Source organism: Rhodotorula toruloides (genome assembly GCF_000320785.1).
Source record: "Rhodotorula toruloides NP11 unplaced genomic scaffold Scaffold13, whole genome shotgun sequence".
NCBI lineage: Eukaryota > Fungi > Basidiomycota > Microbotryomycetes > Sporidiobolales > Sporidiobolaceae > Rhodotorula > Rhodotorula toruloides.
In genome coordinates, this window is record NW_015622973.1 from 321,367 (window position 1) to 338,133 (window position 16,767).

Below are 16,767 nucleotides of genomic sequence, written 5' to 3' on the forward strand. Positions count from 1 at the left end.
TCACAGCGACTCACTCTGCGAGGGTCGAAGGGGACCTCGTCCTCGTCGCTCGTCGCTCTCGCCGTGGTCGACTCGCTCGCTCGCTCGCTCTCCTGGACTCGCCTAGCTCGTGACTGGCATCGCTGTGTGCTCTGTAGCTCACCGCCAGTCTTCGTCCCGCGCCATGCCGCCCCGTCGCAAGCCCACCAAGCCCGCGCCCTCGTCGGCTGCTCCCCCTCCGCCTCCGCCAGCAACCTACGAGACTGGCGTACAGGACAAGTCGCACAACCGATACCTCGACCAGCAGAATGCCCAGAGGTTCAGGGACGTCCTCACGAGGTACGAGGCCAAGGAGTACCAGAAGGGTCTCGACGAGGTGCAGCTCATCCTCGACCAGTATCCCGAGCATGGAGGTGCGTAAGACACTCTCTCTGCGGTGGCGTGATACGGGCGGGAGTGCGCGAGACTCAGGAGACTGCCGCCGCGACTTTGCGCCCCTTGTCCTCGACCGACTCTCCACTCGAAGCACACGACCTGACCGCTTGCTCCAACGTGCACGCACAGAATCCCTCTGCATGAAAGGCATGTTTCTCTGCTGCCTCGACCGCAAGGACGAGGGCTACGAGCTCGTCAAGCGCGGCGTCAAGAACGACATGGGCTCGCACATCGTCTGGCACGTCTATGCGCTGTGTCTCCGCGCGGACAAGAACTTTGAGGAGGCGCTCAAGTGCTACAAGAAGGCGTGCGAGATCGAGAAGGTGCGCGCGAGGGTCCTTCTGGCCGGATGAGTTGCTTCTGCCGCGAGGCTGACCTGTACCTTCCTTCCCTTCGTCCTTTTATCCACAGGACTCGCTTAACCTCCTGAACGACTTGTCGACCCTGACCGTTCACCTGCGACACTACACGGACTACGTCGGCGTCCGCCTGCAAATCCTCCGCTCGCAGCCCCGCCTTCGGCGCAACTGGATCGCCCTCGCCGTCGCCCAATACCTCGCCGCGCAATACCCCGCCGCATGCCAAACCCTCGCCTACTACGAGTCGATGCTGCGCGAGGTCCCCGAGGGAGATGTCGAGTTTGGAGAGGTCTTGTTGTTCCATGCGAAGGTGCTCGAGGAAGCGGGGGAGTATGAGCGCTGCATCGAGTTCTTGAGCGAGAAGAGTGGGCAGATCGTGGACAGGACGGCGTACTCGGTTCAGCGTGGTGCGTCGACCCTATGCTCTCGTGCAACTCCGAGCGCTCCTCGAAGCTGACTCGCCCTCGATCGACTGGTCACGGCGCACAGCCCGCCTCCTCCTCAAGCTTGGGCGTACCGAGTCCGCTCTCTGGGCATGGGAGGTTCTCCTCGAGGAGAATCCCGAGTCGACCGAGTACATCAAGGCGACTGTTCAGGCGCAGGGAGGAGACTGCGGTGCGTCGGGCGCCCTTCCTCGATCCAGTACCGCCACGTGATGAGCTTGTACTGATGGATGCGGGAGAATGTGTACGCACAGACGCAGCCGACTCTGCGACGCGCGAACACGCCGTCACCCTCCTCGACGCGCTCTCCACCAAATACCCCCGCTCCCTCTCCATCCCACGCCTAGCCCTCTCCCTCTGCCCCTCCTCCCATTCCTCCTTCCGCACCCGTGTCTCCAAGTACCTCCTCACCGCGCTCTCGAAGGGCGTCCCGAGTCTGTTTGCGGATGTCAAGGCGCTTTATACGGGTGATGAGGAGGGAGCGGAGAAGGCGAGGATCGTGGGTGAGGTGGTGGAGGGGTTCAGGAGGAGCTTGGAGGAGAGGGGCGCGGTCGTAACGGACGAGATTGGGGATGGTGAGTTTGCGTCCGAATCGTGCTCGCTTCGGTGCCTGTCAGAGGGCTGAGCTAACTACTACGCCGAAAATGTCTGCAGACGACACCGCCGACTCCCCCTCAACTTACCTCTGGACGCTCTACTTCCTCGCCTCGCACTATTCGCAACTCTCTCAGCCCTCCCTCGCCCTCTCCACCCTCTCACTCGCCCTCTCCCACACCCCTTCCCTCCCTGAACTACACACCCTTCGCGCGCGAATCCTCAAGCGTGCAGGGGACGCAGTTGGTGCCGCCCAAGCGATGGAAGATGCAAGGAAGCTGGATGGTCAGGACCGGTTCTTGAATTGTAAGGCGGCGAAGTATAGGATCAGGAATGGGGAGATGGAGGAGGCGGAGAAGGTCGCGGGGTTGTTCACCAGGGTGCGTTCGAGCGAGGCATTTTCGTCGCTTCGCGCGAGGAGAGCAAGCTGACGATTCTAACGGGTCGCCACGCGCGCAGAAGGACGCCCCCTCGCCGTTCGAAGACCTCGTTGAGATGCAGTGCCTTTGGTTCATCCAGGAGGAAGGAGACGCCTACGCCGCGAAGGAGGACTGGGCACGGGCGTTGAGGCGCTACCACCAGATTCTCGACGTGAGTTCGGCTCGCTTCATCTTCGGGTCGTCGACTCCTGCTTTGCAAGGCTTGCGCGCCGTTTTCGTGGCGGAGCGCTCACTCACTATTGCCTCGTCCTTACGCAGATCTTCCAGGAAGTCGAGGAGGACCAGTACGATTTCCACGCGTACTGCATGCGCAAGTACACCCTCAATGCCTACGTCGAGTGCGTCGAGCTTCTTCTTGCTGTCATTAGCCTTCGCGCTGCGCCATCGTTACTGACTTCCGAGGATGCTTTCGGCTCTGCAGGCTTCTCCGCTTCGAGGACAAGTTGCGCGACCACCCTCGGTTCGCGTCGGCCGCGAAGAGCGCTATCGAAGTGCGTTGTCTGAAGCGCTCTCGCCCCAGCGCGTCTCGCTGACTACGGCCGTCGCCACCAGATCTACTGCCGCATGCACGACTCGCCCTCCTCGTTCTCCGTTCCGCAACTCCCGAACGGCTCGGCCGCAAACGGTGTGAGCGCCGACGAGGAAGAGCAGAAGAAGAAACAGGAAGAGGAGGCCGAGAAGGCGAGGAAGGAGAAGGAGGAGGCGGAGGAGAAGGCGAAGAAGGAGGCGGAGGAGAAGGAGATTGCTGCCGCGGCGGCAGGCGGCAAGAAGGACAAGAAAAAGGGCAAGGGCAAGAAGCGTGCGTTCCCGTTTCTTCTTCTCAGCTCGACGACTTCGGCTGACGAGCTTGGAGTGGTGAACAGCCGCCGAAAAGCCCGCAACCGAAGAGCCGGCCAAGAAGGAGCCGGCAAAGGAGGAAGAGTCGGCCGTCGCGCTCAACGTCTACCACGACAAGGACCCGCTCGGCGTCGAGCACATGACGCTCGCCTCGAAGGACCCGCTCGAGCAGGCTCTCCGCTTCTTGCGCCCGCTTGAGAGGGTCAAGGCGAAGGATGTCGAGACGTGGAGGTTGAAGGCTGAGGTCGAGGTGCGACGAGGTGCGTGACAGCTAACCATTCTGCTGGCATCTCGGACGAGACTTTCTGACCAGGGCTGATACGGTTCTGCCGGTATCCCAACAGGCAAGCTGCTTTCGGCTGCACAGGCACTCCGAACCGCCTACTCCCTCGACGCCTCCGCCCCTTCGCTTCTCCCGACCCTCGTCCGCCTCGCCCTCGCTGCCTCATCCGCAACGATTGAGCCCGCGGCCGTCGCGTCCGCCCTTTCCTCCTCTCTGGCCGCGCTCCTTGGCGGCTCGGACGTTCCTCTCGCGCCGTTCGTTGATGCACAGCTGCAGAAGAACCCGGTGAACGCCGAGTGGCTCTTGCAGGCTGCCGAGGCAAAGCGGCTGCTCGGCACCGAGCAGCAGGACAGCGCGAAGGAGCTCGTCCTGCAGCTCGTGAAGAACGACGAGCTCAAGCCGACGATCAAGGTGCGTTCGACTACGTTCCCGCCCTTCTCCCCCGACCTGCTGACATGTCTCGCCTCGACAGCAACTCTCGCGCGGCATGGCTTTCCTTATCAGCGTCTCGGCTTCATCGGCCGACCTCGACTCCTTCCGAACGGTTGCCGCGCAGAAATACCCTCTCGCGCGCGCGTTCAAGACGGCCGAGGAGCTGCAGGCAATGGATGCCAAACTCGGGCAGGACGCAAGCGAGGTGGTCGGAGAGGAGGAGGCGTAGATGCGTATGGGCATAGACGAAGGAAGCGCAATTCAACACTCGCAACTCGCAGGTCTCTCGATGTGACGACTAGAAGGGAGAGCGCGAGAAACAGTGCTGTGTAGAATTGCGTGAGAAGCGAGCCAGGCCAATGGAGGGGAAACTAGGTATGAGGAAAGTACGGATCCAACGGGAACGACGAAGAAGCGAAGAGGCGTGTGCGGTGAGGGACTGAGACAGACCGCAGAGCGAGAGTCGAGTCGAAATGGTCCTTTTGCGGGGGAAATGCTGTAAGGGGATCATGCGGGTGCGAGGGAGTCTAAGCGGTCATGCGATGGAGGGCGAGGGTGAGCCATTGGCCGGGACGGAGGCGACGCTCGTGTCGACGATGGGTTGGGCGGGCAGAGCCTTCGGCGAGACGGTGTTGGGTGCTGAACGAGGCAAGGTTAGGACCGGCACTCGGACGGTACGCAGGAAGGCTACGCACCTTCTCTGGGCGACGATTCTCTTCGAGTGGGCGCATCTTCCTTCCTCGCCGCCGCAGCCTCGGCGTTCGAGTCCTCGTTTTCGCTGTGCTCGGCATGCCCGTTGACTTGCTCCGCGGGCGCATCAGAGGCGGCGGGGTCAGCCTCGACATCCGGTGCATCAGCCGGCTTATCCGCCTCCTGCTCCTCCTCCTCGCCCTCTTTCTCGCCGACATCCTTCTTCTCGCCGGCCTCCTCCTTCTGCTTGCGCTCATGCAGCTCCTGGACCTCCTTCTTCGCCTCCTCGAAGTCCTTCTCGACATCGTCGTTCGCCTGGGCATTCGGGAGGACCCAGTCGGGCCAAGTCTGAGCGAGACGGACGAAGCGACCCTTCGGCGAGACCTCGAGGAGCGGGGTGAAGCGCATCGTCTCGATGACGATCGAGACGTCGGTCGTGAGCTTCTTGATGCGGTTGAAGGAGGCGATGAGAGGAATCGGGACCCAGCCGTTCTTGTCCATCTGCACAACGGCGGGCGTCAGCTACGGCTTGTAGAGACAGGGAGAGAACGTGAGCGCACCTGCTGACGCAAGAACAAGTCGCGACACAGGTTGTCGACCGAGAACCACCACTCGATTTGGCCGAGGAGCCAGTACCTCGTCGGGTCAAGCATGCGCGGGTCGACCGGCGCAGCCTGCTGCTGAGCCTGCTGCTGAGCGGCAGCGACGGGGTAGCCATACGCGTCAAGGATTGGGTAGCCATACGCATCGACGTCGACTGGAACGGGGACATAGCCCGCGGCGGTCATCGCGGCGTGATGCTGCTGCTGTTGGTGGAACACCCGGCCGAAACCGTTGCCGTTCATGCCGCCACGCGCACCGCCCCTCGCGCCACGCATAGGAACGCCGCCGCGTCCGCGACCGCGACCTGCGAAAGCTTGCTGAGCTGGAGGCTGGACGAAGACGGCGTGTTGCCGAGGCAGACCTTGCTGCGGCGGCTGGGCAGAATTGGGCTCGCTGCCGGTCGTAGACGGAGCAGCGGTAGTGGCAGGAGTAGACGAAGGCGCATCGGAAGCTGTGGACGCCGAGTCGGGCTTCGAGGCCTGGGCGAGAGACGGGGAGGCGGAGGTGGACGGAGACGACGATTCTGAGGCGGGGATGTTCGAATTGGGCGCAGCGAGAGTGCCGAAAGGACGGATGATGCCCTCGGAGTCGCAACTCGTGTCGAGCGTGGGAGGGCGGTTGGCCGGAGGAGGCGAGCCAGCCGCAGCGGCCGCCTTCTTCGCCGCCTTGCTCGTCTGAGCCTGCCCAGGCGGCTTCGCCGGCAGAGGGTGCGTACCCTGACCAGCAGGAGACCCCGCTTTGGCCGCTTTGCTCGGCTGCTGACCCTGCTGTGCCGCTTGAGAGGCAGGAGCGGCTGCGCCCTTCTTCTCGGGACCGCCCGCTCCGCTCGCGACTCGCGCGCCCTTCGCCTTAGCCTTCGATGCGCCACCGCTGCTAGGGTTGACCGTGATCTCGGCCTTTAGCGGGACCCACTTCGTCTTGTCGCCTGTGTGAGAACACATCAGTTCAGGATCCCGCTGGCAACGAGAAGGACGGGCACGCACCCTTCTTCTTTTTGCCGCCTGTAGCAGCCGGCTGCGACTCGAGCTTCTCGGCCTGCTCTTTCTTCGGCTTGACCGACTCGTCCTGGCCTTTGACAGCATCTTCCGGCGCCGGCCAACTCGCCGCGTCTTCACCTGCGACGACGACGGGTCCTTGCTGCGACCCCGATGGCGTCCTCGACCATCCAGCCGTGCTCGACGCCTTCGCAGCCTTGCCCTCCTGCTCAGCCTCGCCAGCTCGCGCCTTGCCCTCCTTCTTCGACGCCTGCGACTGCTGCGGTTGTCGCGGCTGCTTGGCCGCCGGCTTGTCCGCCTGCTTCTCTGCCTGCTTCTTCCCCGCAGCGATAGCCTCCTTGGGCGTTGGCGCCTCGCCCTGACCCTTCGCTCGCACCTCGCTGGCCGGCGTGAACGCTGCCGCTTGCGCCAACTGCTCCTTCCTCACGCTCCACACGTTGACCTTCGGCGGCGCCGGCTCCTGCTTCTTGGCCGGCGCTTCCACGGGAGGAGGCTTCTCCGAGGTAGGGGAGGGCGCCTCGGACGGCGGCAGCGCGAGACCTTCGACCGCCGCATCATCCTTGACCGCGGCTGGAGGAGCCGGGGACGCTCCGAAATTTGGAGAGGGAAGCATGCCCGTCCCGTCATCGTCTGCCCAGCTCGCCGCCGGTTTCAGCGATGGTCGTGAAGAGGAAGCAGGCGCCGCTGCCGAGTCCTTCTTCTCCTTCGGTGCAGCAGACGACGTAGCTCGCGCACGTCCTGCCGAGCCCTTTCCCTTGCCTCCCTCGGCGCCGCTCGACTCGTTTCCCTTCTCGTTGCTGCCCGACCTTCGACCCTCACCCTTTTTCGAGCCGTCCTTGTGGCCCTTCTTCCCGCCGCCGAACCGCCCGCCGAACGAAGCAGCAGTCGCATGCTTGTCTTTCTTCTCGACCGTCTCCCATCCGCCGTCGTCCGCCTCGTCGCCGCCCGTATTCGCAGCGCCCGTTGCCGAAGCCTTGGTCGCGCCGCTCGCCTTGGAAGCGTCGGCAGCCGAGGTCGGCCGGGCCGAGGCGCGCCAGTTGTCCGATGCGTTGGCCTTGGAGAGCGACTGTGTTCGCTTCTTGGGTGCAGGAGCGGGCGCGGGAGGTTGCGGCGATGGGAAGGAGGAAGAGGTCGAGGGGTCGGCGGCGGGGGTGCTCGACGAGGCTGGGGACGGCGCGTCGGTCGGTGCCGATGCGCGCTGAGCCCAGGTCGCCATCTCTGCTTGTCTGCAGGCCTGTGTGAGCTGGCGCTGGCCGGGTTGAGGCGATGGGAAACCGGGCGGTCGAAAGAGCTGCTCGCGCGACTTTGCGGGTCGATGGAACGGGTGGTGGCGGGGCTGAGGCGATCTCTCGAGAGCGCAAGCGCACTTCTAGCAGTCCGGACAGCCGTCAAGCGCGAGCTGGTGTGAGCGAAGGCGACAAAGCTTCACCAGCGACGAAAGGCCGCGAAAATGGCTCTCGCTGGAGGGGGCGTACGTTGCATGAGATAGATCGCTCGGATTGCTTTCAGTCTGGTAGTGCTACGGGACCGCCGCAGGACGCGGGAGCCGAGGGCGTTTTGGCGGAATCAGCGTCGGGGGGAGACGATGCGCTCGCAGCACGCCCGGGGAGTTGCGATAGGGTTCAAGTGAGCTCCTTGATCTGTATAGCAACACGCTGAACCGCAAGACCTAGAGAGGATGAGGCAAGCGAACGAGGACAGAGAGAATAAAGAGTCCGCTCCTCCTCCCTCCCGCACGACCAATGCTCCGGCGAGCGATGAATGCGCAGCGCCAGATGCAGAACGTCGAGCACAATCAGGGCATGGCGTTCGGGCCGCTGGACGAGACGATGGCAGCGTGACAGGCCGGTGGACCAAATCGAGAAACCCGTTCACCGGTCCTACAGCGTGTGCAACGAGCCGAGTGATGAATGCAGACTACATGCGAGAATGAAGATGATGCGAACAAGCCAATGCTGTGTCTACCGGCGCCCCCTGGACGATACAACCTCTTCCTCCCTTCCCTCCCCCGTACCTCTCTGCTCACACCTCCCAGTCCCTTTGCCGCCCTATACCACTCTTCGAGTCCCGGACGTCGTCTCCCTCATCGACTGATACCACCTCCTCATGCTGCACCCTGATCTGCAGGGGAATCTGCCCGCCAGGCTGGAGTTGCGCTCCGCGCATGTTGTTGAGCGCGATGGGCGTCTCGGGAGGTGGAGATGTCGCCGCGTGGTGTCGCTTCGGTCCTTGCGCAGGGACGTAGCCCGGACTGACGCTCGAACCGAGTCGTTGGTCGATCGCTCGTTTGGAGGAGACGGAGAAGGTGAAGAGGGAGAGTCCGTAGGCGGCCGGCATGAACAGCCAGAAGCTAGCATTGCCAACATGAGTCAGCAAGTGTCGAAGGCACTGTAGGAAAGAAGGAGGCGAACCTGTAGACAACGAAGCTTCGCACATCGCTATCGCGGTAGACGCTCGAGACGACCGCCGAGACGAGCGAGACGACGGCCGTGTACAGCGCCGTCCGGAAGGCAAGCACGATGAGGTGTCGAAGGAGGGAGTCGGTGCGGGAGTTGAAGCCGGCGATGCGAGAACGGAGGGAACAAGCGCAGGCGATGGATATCGAAACGTCGGCGACAGCCGATCCCCAGAAGTACATCGCTGTGCCTGCGCTGTACGAGATCGCGAGGTCTCCAGGTTGGGCGCCGTTGTAGTAGAAGACGCCGTCTGCGGTCGTGACAGCGCCGCCGATGATCACCAAAGCGATCAAACATCCCATCCAGACGAAGAAGAGGATGCGAACGAGGCGAGAGAGAATGAGCTGCGTAAGAGAGAGGGAGCGTCAGTGAGCGAGCGGAGAACGGATCATACGGGACTCACCAAGCCTGCTCGTGCGGTCAAGTATCCTTCAGTCAAGGCGGTGATTGAGGCGATTAGCATTGGCAAAGCATTCCACGCAACATCGCCATTCTGGAGAGCGAACGATCCTCGATCTTGAGAGACTGCGGGAGGACACAGGCGTCAGTACCGCAGGACGAGAAGAAACGTCGGTTTCGTTCGGCGAGACCCGCAATGAAGGCTCCGACAACGTACTGGCAGTGATATACGACTCGTAGAAGACGAATGAGGTGTAGACGAAGTTCAGGACGAGCGAGGCGACCAAGACGAGTTGGCCGATGCGCTGGTGCCGCCGCAGTTCGCCCGTCGCGGCGTATACGGCGAACAAGGTGAAAAAGATGCCGAAACCAAAGAACTGGACTTGGTAGCCGACTTGCATCGGTCCTGAGAGTGTGGAAAGTTGTCAGTCCGGACTCCGCTACCTCCTATGCCTGCTGAAAGCGTACGCACCGAGCAGGAGGTCTGTGAGGCCCTGAGGCGCCTCCGGCCTGAGCACATCGCCCGCGTAAATGCCTGACGAGTCTGACATGGCTTCGAGGCTGGTCGTGCGTCGTCGAGTTCGATCACTGGTTGGAGGTGGACGGTGTCCGCAAGCGATGCGCCGACGACTGCCAGCGCACTCCCGCCGACAGCAGTCTGCTCAGAGAGAAGCACAAAGCACGGAAACGAGCCAGTGAGCCGCCATGAGCCTTGGCGACCAAAGCGACGACGCTGGAGGCAGGAGCGGGTCGAGGCGGTCCTGGGAGTGCTCGACTTGCGGGGGTGGAAAATTCGCATAAGTATGTTGCTTGCCCGCGATGGGAGGTGATGTGCGCGCAAAGCCGCCCAGAGCCACGGCCTAGCGACAGCCCGGAATTGCAAGAGCAGAGGCACGACGAGCGAGGAGGACAAGGGACTTGTACTGTCGTCTCCCTCGAAGTTTCCTCGGCACGCGGCTGTTGCGCTTTGGCAATCAGGTACTGCAGAGCACTCCGACTCACAGCTGGAAAGTGTGTGTCGGGAGGGGAGGGAGGCTCCGGACTTCGTCAATTATGTCGCGGCGGCGACGACGACGACGAACTGTTGCCTCTCGCTGAAGCTGGCACAAGTGTGAGCATCGTATTGAGTCGTTCGCTGTCCCGCAGCGAGCTGGAACGGCAAGCGAAGCGGTGAGAACTCAAGAGACAAAATCAGGAAGGTCAATGGCGGAAGGGAAGCTGAAAAGCTGAAGGTTCAGACTCTGGCAGTGGGACGGCGGTGTGCACGGGCGTTGCTGCCTTGCTACACCTCCCACTCCGGCCCATGGTGCTTCTCGCTGCTCCCGCCCTTCGACTCCGTGTCGTCGTTGTGATCCACCGAGACCACCTGCTCGTGCTGGACGTGGATCTCGAGCGGCTGCGTCCGAGGCAGCCGGATGGTTTCGAGCGGAATGGGCGTCTCGCCTGGTACGGCGGACGTCTTGAACGTCGTTCGGCGCTTCGCAGCGGTTCCTCCGACGTTGCCTTGGCTGCCGCTCGAGCCGAGGCGCTGTTCGATCGCGCGCTTGCTTGACGTCGCAAAGGTGAAGAGCGAGAGGCCGTAGGCGGCGGGCATGAACATCCAGAAGCTGTGAAGCGGCCGAGTCAGTAAAGGGTCGAAGAGACTGACAAGATCGCGCGCACCAATAGACGATCCAGGCGTTCAAGGTATCGTCGCCGTAGACGGTCGCAAGAATGGCCGACGCGAGAGAGAAGACGGCGGTGTAGGCTGCCGTTCGGAAGGCGATCGAGATCAAGTGCCGAAGCAGGGAATCCGTCGATGGGTTGAAGCCTGCGATCCGAGCGCGAAGCGACCAAGCGCAGGCGATGGAGATGGAGATATCGGCTACGCAGCTTGCCCTGCGTGTCGTTGTCAACAGAGGGAACACAACGAGCCGTCTAGGGAGCGTGGCACGAACCAGAAGTAGATCGAGTTGCCTGTGGTGTACTGGATAACGAGGTCGGCCGCCTCGGCGCCGTCGTGATACAGGACACCATCTGCGCAGGTGACGGCGCTGCCGATGAGGACGAGCGCAATCAAAAGCCCATTCACACCCAGAAGAGGATGCGGACGAGACGGGAGGCGATGAGCTGTAGTGAGGACTGATCAGTAAGCCTGCGTCTTGAACTAGCTCGTGGAACTCACTTGACCCGCCCTCGCCGAAAGGAAACCCTCAGTGATGGCCGTAATGATTCCAATGAGCATCGGGAGGACGTTCCAGGTCAGGTCGTTGTTCTCGAGGACGAAGGAGGATCGGTTTTGCGACACTGTTTTGAGGCAGAGCTGTCAGCGTACGTGGGATGTTGTACGAAATAGTGGGCGAACCTGCGGTGAGATAGCTTTCGTAGAAAACAAAGCCTGAAAAGACCGCGTTGAGAACGCAGGAAGCGGTGAGCGCTGCTTGACCGACGCGAGAATGCTTCTTGAGTTCGCCGAGAGCGGCGTAGAGAATGAACAGGCTGAGGTACACCCCGAACAGGATGAGCTGGACTGTTGCCAAGACCTCCGTCAGCACTGCGGTCGCCGCACGACAAGCGGCAACGCATCCTGATAGCCGACCTGCAGCGGACCTGTCGTCGATGAGTGCCGTGAGCACGCCCGCTTGTTGTCTCCTGGGCAGCGCGGACTCACCGAGCACGACATCTGCGAGCGATTGAGGCGCCGACATGGTCGGGACGTCGCCATCGTACCAAGTCGAGGTGTCGTTCGTTGACATAGGAAGCGGGAGCGGCAACGGGGGTGCCGAGAAGGAGAGACGAAGGGAGGAGAAAAGGGGAGGCTGTGAGATGTAGGAGAGACGATGGAGGGTTGTCAAGCAGCGCGGCAGGGTGGTGAAAAGCTTTGTCGAGTCGTGTGCACGCGCACATCGGCCGATAAGAGCTGGGTGCGAGCGTCGGTAGAATGAAGGGCGAGTGTTCGGGATGAGGAGAGAGAGATTTCAGCATTGAGCGTGCTGGCTCGAGCGCTGCCTCCTCTGATGGGTCGTGCGGGTTGCGGCTTGGCGTCGAGAAGCGAAAGCAGCAGGGCGAAGGAGAGTCGCGCGTCAAAAGATTGCGGGGAGCGAGTTCCGCAAAGCGAAATTGTCGTCAAACGACGAGGGAACTTGGCCGAGGCGGGCGTAGCAGCTGCGGTACCAGGTAACGGCGCGAAGGACTGCTGCAATCGGCCGCGGAGGACTGTGCGAGCTGGACGAGGACGCGAAGAGTCGGAGGCGCCGCGGAGCGCTTCTCCGTATCGGATGTGTCAACCTGGAGAAGAAAGTCGATTGCTGTGCAGCTGAGAGGCGGAGCAGCGAGGCATCAGGCGGGCGGTGCGAGCGGAGGCCTCTGCGCGCAAGTTCCGCATCTGAACAAGGGGACGAGGCGCACGGTGCACAGCGACACAATGCGATAGGTTTGACAACAATACTGCTGGGCGCAGATACGTCAGTTTCACATCGCGAGCGGCCGAGAAGAGCAGAAGAGACGCACGTCTATAGGTAGGACAGGTCTAGAGCATTGCGAGGACGTTGAGGCTCGGCGGTGCGCCTGACAGTTAGAGCGTCAGTAGCGCTCGCTGAGGAGACGAGCGCAATACTCACCCTTGGCGGTCAGGTAGTCTACAATCGCCCACTGCTTCGCCTTGACCGCCGTCTCCAGCATCTCCTTCGTTGCCGGACACCGGTCTTCCACTCGCCGACGCTTCCCTCCTCCACCGGTACTGCCTCGTCGCCGCTTCTTTGCCGAGCCGTTCTTCGCCTTGAAAATCACCTCGTCGTCCGCTATACCGGCCTCTTCGCGATCAACCTCGCGCTCGAGCAGCATCCGCACGAGGTCCTGGTCACCGTTCGCAATCGCCGTCGTCACGGCCCATCCGCCCTTGAGCGAAGGGTCGGCGCCGTGTCTGAGGAGGAGCCGGATGAGGGGGAGGTGCCGGCCGAGGACGGCGCGAGCGAGAGGGTAGCCATCTTGGCTGTTTGGCGAGGAGCGATACGTCTCCAGGAGGTGGGTGATGAGCGGAAGATCGACCTGATCCTCCTGCTTGCCCCTCCCGATACCCTTGAAGAGCCGGCGCGGCAACTGCGGGCACTTGAGTTTCTTGCCTTGACTATGCGCGATCTTTTCGAGGACGTGAACAACGTCCAGTGTACAAATGGTGTACTTGATGGCGTGCGCGAGCGTCTTGCGCTCGTGGCGCAGAAGGAGGAAGCGGGCGCGGTGCCACGGGCTGGTGGCGGAGAAGAGGTTGCGGAAGTGGCGGGAGACGATGGGGAGGGCTGACGAGAGGGAGAACAGGTGTATGTCGAGCACAAGCTGTTGCGAGCATCTCCAAGAACCGTCAGAAGCCGTGCATTCGCTTGTCTCGCCTTCAACTGATGAGAATGGGGAGGGGGCGCACCTCGACCGGGAGGTCCTGAAGAGTCGCCATCCTCGTTGTACACCGCCCAAGCAACCTTCACAGCCTCGCACCAGCCCAGCAAGCGAGAAATAGCTGTGCGAGAGGACTAGTTGAGGCCGAAGAGGCGAACAGCGAACAGCAGGGTCAGCTATTGCCCGTTCGCTGCCACCCTCAGATCGAATCCATTGCTAGCTTGGACTGTCGCTGAAATTCCCTGCTACATGTCTGTGCCGACCATCGACTCTCCCACGGTGCCAGTCGCACCCGCCTCCCGCCCTCTCGTCCTACATCCAAAGCGAGCGCCGAACTACTTCGACAGGCTGCCAGACGAGCTCGTGGACGCCGTTCTCCAGCTCACCGATAGTCAGACCGCTTCCCAGTATCTGAGCTGGCCCAGCGTTGCGCTCGTCTGTCGTCGGTTCCGCGACATCGTCTCCGGCCGCCTTCTCCGGACGGTTGGCGCGCCAGCAGCTTACCACCATCAACGATTGTTCAAGCTGGTCGCGATAGAAGCGTCGCTCCTGTGCCGCGTCCGCCGCCTCGAACTGCAGGGCGATCCGTTGGGCAACTTTCAGCCTCGTCCACACGCACAAGAAGCCGCGCAACTACTCGAGGGACTCGTCGCAGTCCAAGAGCTCAGCGTTCACTCCATGTGGAATGTCGTCGCTGCCCTCTTGCACCCTCCGAACGACGACCTCCTACCAAACTTGCGCGAGTTGTCTATCGGCGACCGATTCGTACCTCTGGCTCACCCTCTCGACCCTACGCACTTTCGCTGGCTCTTGCACCACCGCAACCTGCAAACACTCAGCATTCACATCCAAAGCGCACCCAGTACTTGGCCGCCAGCGCCGCCTTCGTCGTTGTATGAGACGGACTCAAGACAGGGCCGGAACACTCACTCCGATGTCGCCCATCTCCGACCAGCAAGGTGACATCATCTCTTCCTGCGAATCGATGCCCGCAGCCTGCACGGCTTGAGAGCGGCTGATCTCGTCAACTCCTCCTCCCGCACGTACCTCGCGCTGCGTGAAGCGGCATACGACGATGCGGACAGCTTCCTATGCACCTTACTCGACCTCGAGCACCCGGCAACCCTTCTCTCTCTAGCCCTCGACTCTCCGGCTTGGTACGAACCATACACAGATCTCTCGAGTGTTCTCACCTCCTTCAATTCGCTTCAGTCACTCGTCTTCGTCCGCGGCATTGACCTCGACACACTGGTCGACGCCTTCTCGCGATGGCCGCAACACTCACCAATCGTTAAGCTGCCTTACGCTCGTCCTTCCCCCAAGCCGCAGCAGATTCTCGGTTTGATGCGTCAGACGAAGCGGTTCGGGAGGCTCAAGCAGATAAGAACGGAGCGCCTCCCATTCAGCGAGGCGGCACTCGAGACGATACGCGCGCTTGCGGAAGAGTGCGGAGTCGAGCTTCCTGGGGTCAACCAGGCGCATCCCAGCGGACGTCTGAGGACGGCAAATGACCTGGCCGCTTCCTGTAGAGTACGGACTCCCTGCACGAAAGAGCTTCTTCGTGAGACTCAGGCGAGGTACATATTGCGATGCGAACGAGCTACTGTTGGCAACAAAGAGGACGGAGAAGACGACATGCGAGGGGACAACATGCGATAGAAAAGGAGATTCGAAGGAGAGGTTATCTGCGAGATGGCCAGACGAGCGTCAGCAAGCTATGCGAGATGAGGTCGACCGCTGCACGCACCAGTGCAAGAGCTCCTGCATCCACTCGACGGCGGTCGCGAGGACCTGGAGGTTGTGGAAGTCGGCGACCTTGGACGTGACCTGGAGGCGCTTCACGAGGTCCTGCCTCGTCTCGGACATCTGGTACTCGCCCGAGCAGTCGCAATGCGACCGGAGGTTCTCCGACTTCATCGTTTTGCACTTGCTGCAGCGGAGATCCTGAAGCTGGTACGAGACGAGGCGGCGCTGGAGCGAGTCGATGATGAGGGCTTCGATGGCGGCGCGGTCGTACTCGGTCGAGCAGCGTTCGCAGAGCCACGGCTGGTCCTTGACGAGGAAGGCGACGTTGCGGCAAAGGTCGAGGTCTGCAAGACCGACAGAGGGTTAGCGCACGCGCGGGTCGACCGAACACGCGAGAAAGTACCTCGGATGGAGTTGCAACTGCGGCAGACGACCATCGGGACCTTGAACGGTAGGCAGGGGTTGACGAAGATGGCCTCCTTGGCAAACTCGCGCACGCCAATCAGGTCGAGCAAGTTGCGCTTAAGGATGACAACCTCCTCGCTGACGTCCTTCGCCAGGGCGAGTACGGCGCAGGTGGTCTTGATGAACTCGAGGACGGGGTTCTTCGGCCGAAGATGCGAGCCGGGCAGCTCGGGAAAGTCGAAAAACTCGGGATCTTCCTTGTCGGCGTGCGCGTCCTTGAGCCTCGTCACGGCCTTGAGGAGCTGGCGAGTGAGCGTCTCGCTGATAAGTGTCTTGGCCGGATTCTTCGCGTCATCGTCGCCGTCCTTGTCACCGTTCGCCTTGCCGCGGTCGACGGTCTCGAGGCCGTTCTGCAGGATACGGAGCGGGGTGCGGAGGTCGGCCGACTGTTGACGCTTGGCGACAAGCATGCCGTGGACGAAGCGACCGATGATCTTGGTAAAGTCGTCCTGAACGGCGTCGGGGAGGTACGTCGCGATATTGAACTGCATCTCGACCTCGACCTGGTCGAGAGGCTGTTCGTCGAGGTCAGGTCGGGGGCAGACGATGCCGGCAGAGTTGGCCGCGTCCATCCAGACGAGCTGGTCCCAGAACCGGACGATCTCGAGCTGGACGTAGCGGAAGAGCTCGCGCGTCGTGACGGACGAGACGAGGTAGTTGGCGTAGGCGTAGGCGGTCGACGAGGACGGCTTGCTCGTCAGGAGGAAGATGCGGCCAAAGTCGGCGTGGACAATGTCAGATCCGAGGCGGCGGAACTCGGCGAGGAGCTGGGAGAACGTCTTGCGCATGAGGCCGTGGACGAAGCGATAAAGCGCCGGGTCATACAGCTTGGCGGCCGGCGACGACGCCCATCGCCAAAAGTGGTCGAGCATGAGGCGCCAGTGCGCGCCGTCCGGCTTGGCGGCCTCGACGGACCACGCCTTGACCATTGCGCGGACCATATTGAACGTCGACGTCGGCAGAATGGCGTCGCCGAGGACGTGCGGAGCGTGGGCTGTTCCCTTCGCATAATCGTCGAGGTTGTGGGCGGCCTCGTCGATCCCGCCACCCTCTCCACCTTCTAGCTCGTAGACGAGCGCTGACTGGAGCACCGCGTCGACGGCGAGGTTCCGCACCTCGACCTCGAGACAGGCATTTGAGTAGCATCCAGGCTTGCCCAGCTCTGGGTTGACGAGCTCGTCTCCGAGCTGGCTCGCGTTCGCGTCCGCCTCGCGACCGCCGAGGTCCGGACGCGCGGGCGGGG

The 16,767-nt window shown here is 62.3% G+C and overlaps 6 protein-coding genes across 6 annotated transcripts in view; 1 reads left to right on the plus strand and 5 right to left on the minus strand.

The window, feature by feature from the left end:
- Positions 1-163: 163 nt before the first annotated feature.
- RHTO_01443 (peptide alpha-N-acetyltransferase) lies at positions 164-4,031 on the plus strand (the record flags this gene model as incomplete). Its single annotated transcript, XM_016415125.1, has 13 exons — positions 164-392; positions 544-737; positions 826-1,180; positions 1,263-1,388; positions 1,471-1,791; positions 1,871-2,190; positions 2,270-2,401; positions 2,509-2,588; positions 2,672-2,741; positions 2,803-3,049; positions 3,114-3,347; positions 3,432-3,781; positions 3,843-4,031. 13 exons carry the CDS (start codon positions 164-166, stop codon positions 4,029-4,031), a joined length of 2,847 nt encoding a protein of 948 aa, XP_016272915.1.
- Positions 4,032-4,337: 306 nt separating this feature from the next.
- RHTO_01444 (RNA-binding protein) lies at positions 4,338-7,306 on the minus strand (the record flags this gene model as incomplete). The annotated part of the gene is made up of 4 exons (XM_016415126.1): positions 4,338-4,441; positions 4,498-4,993; positions 5,053-6,020; positions 6,079-7,306. The coding sequence occupies 4 exons, from the start codon at positions 7,304-7,306 to the stop codon at positions 4,338-4,340; spliced, it is 2,796 nt and encodes a 931-aa protein (XP_016272916.1).
- Positions 7,307-8,112: 806 nt separating this feature from the next.
- RHTO_01445 (uncharacterized protein) lies at positions 8,113-9,496 on the minus strand (the record flags this gene model as incomplete). Its single annotated transcript, XM_016415127.1, has 5 exons — positions 8,113-8,440; positions 8,502-8,890; positions 8,950-9,071; positions 9,163-9,351; positions 9,418-9,496. 5 exons carry the CDS (start codon positions 9,494-9,496, stop codon positions 8,113-8,115), a joined length of 1,107 nt encoding a protein of 368 aa, XP_016272917.1.
- A 731-nt stretch (positions 9,497-10,227) lies between these two features.
- On the minus strand, positions 10,228-11,680 carry RHTO_01446 (uncharacterized protein; the record flags this gene model as incomplete). Its single annotated transcript, XM_016415128.1, has 8 exons — positions 10,228-10,552; positions 10,608-10,823; positions 10,883-10,978; positions 11,017-11,054; positions 11,110-11,231; positions 11,290-11,449; positions 11,494-11,534; positions 11,596-11,680. 8 exons carry the CDS (start codon positions 11,678-11,680, stop codon positions 10,228-10,230), a joined length of 1,083 nt encoding a protein of 360 aa, XP_016272918.1.
- A 773-nt stretch (positions 11,681-12,453) lies between these two features.
- RHTO_01447 (Ankyrin repeat-containing domain protein) lies at positions 12,454-13,371 on the minus strand (the record flags this gene model as incomplete). Its single annotated transcript, XM_016415129.1, has 3 exons — positions 12,454-12,491; positions 12,545-13,256; positions 13,342-13,371. 3 exons carry the CDS (start codon positions 13,369-13,371, stop codon positions 12,454-12,456), a joined length of 780 nt encoding a protein of 259 aa, XP_016272919.1.
- A 1,626-nt stretch (positions 13,372-14,997) lies between these two features.
- The window catches only part of RHTO_01448 (DNA polymerase epsilon subunit 1), a gene marked incomplete at both ends in the record, with an annotated part of 7,719 nt that continues 5,949 nt past the window's right edge, over positions 14,998-16,767 (minus strand). The window contains 3 exons of the mRNA XM_016415130.1: position 14,998; positions 15,061-15,403; positions 15,463-16,711. Coding sequence (XP_016272920.1) covers position 14,998; positions 15,061-15,403; positions 15,463-16,711 — 1,593 coding nt within the window. The remainder of the gene's footprint in view (positions 14,999-15,060; positions 15,404-15,462; positions 16,712-16,767) is intronic.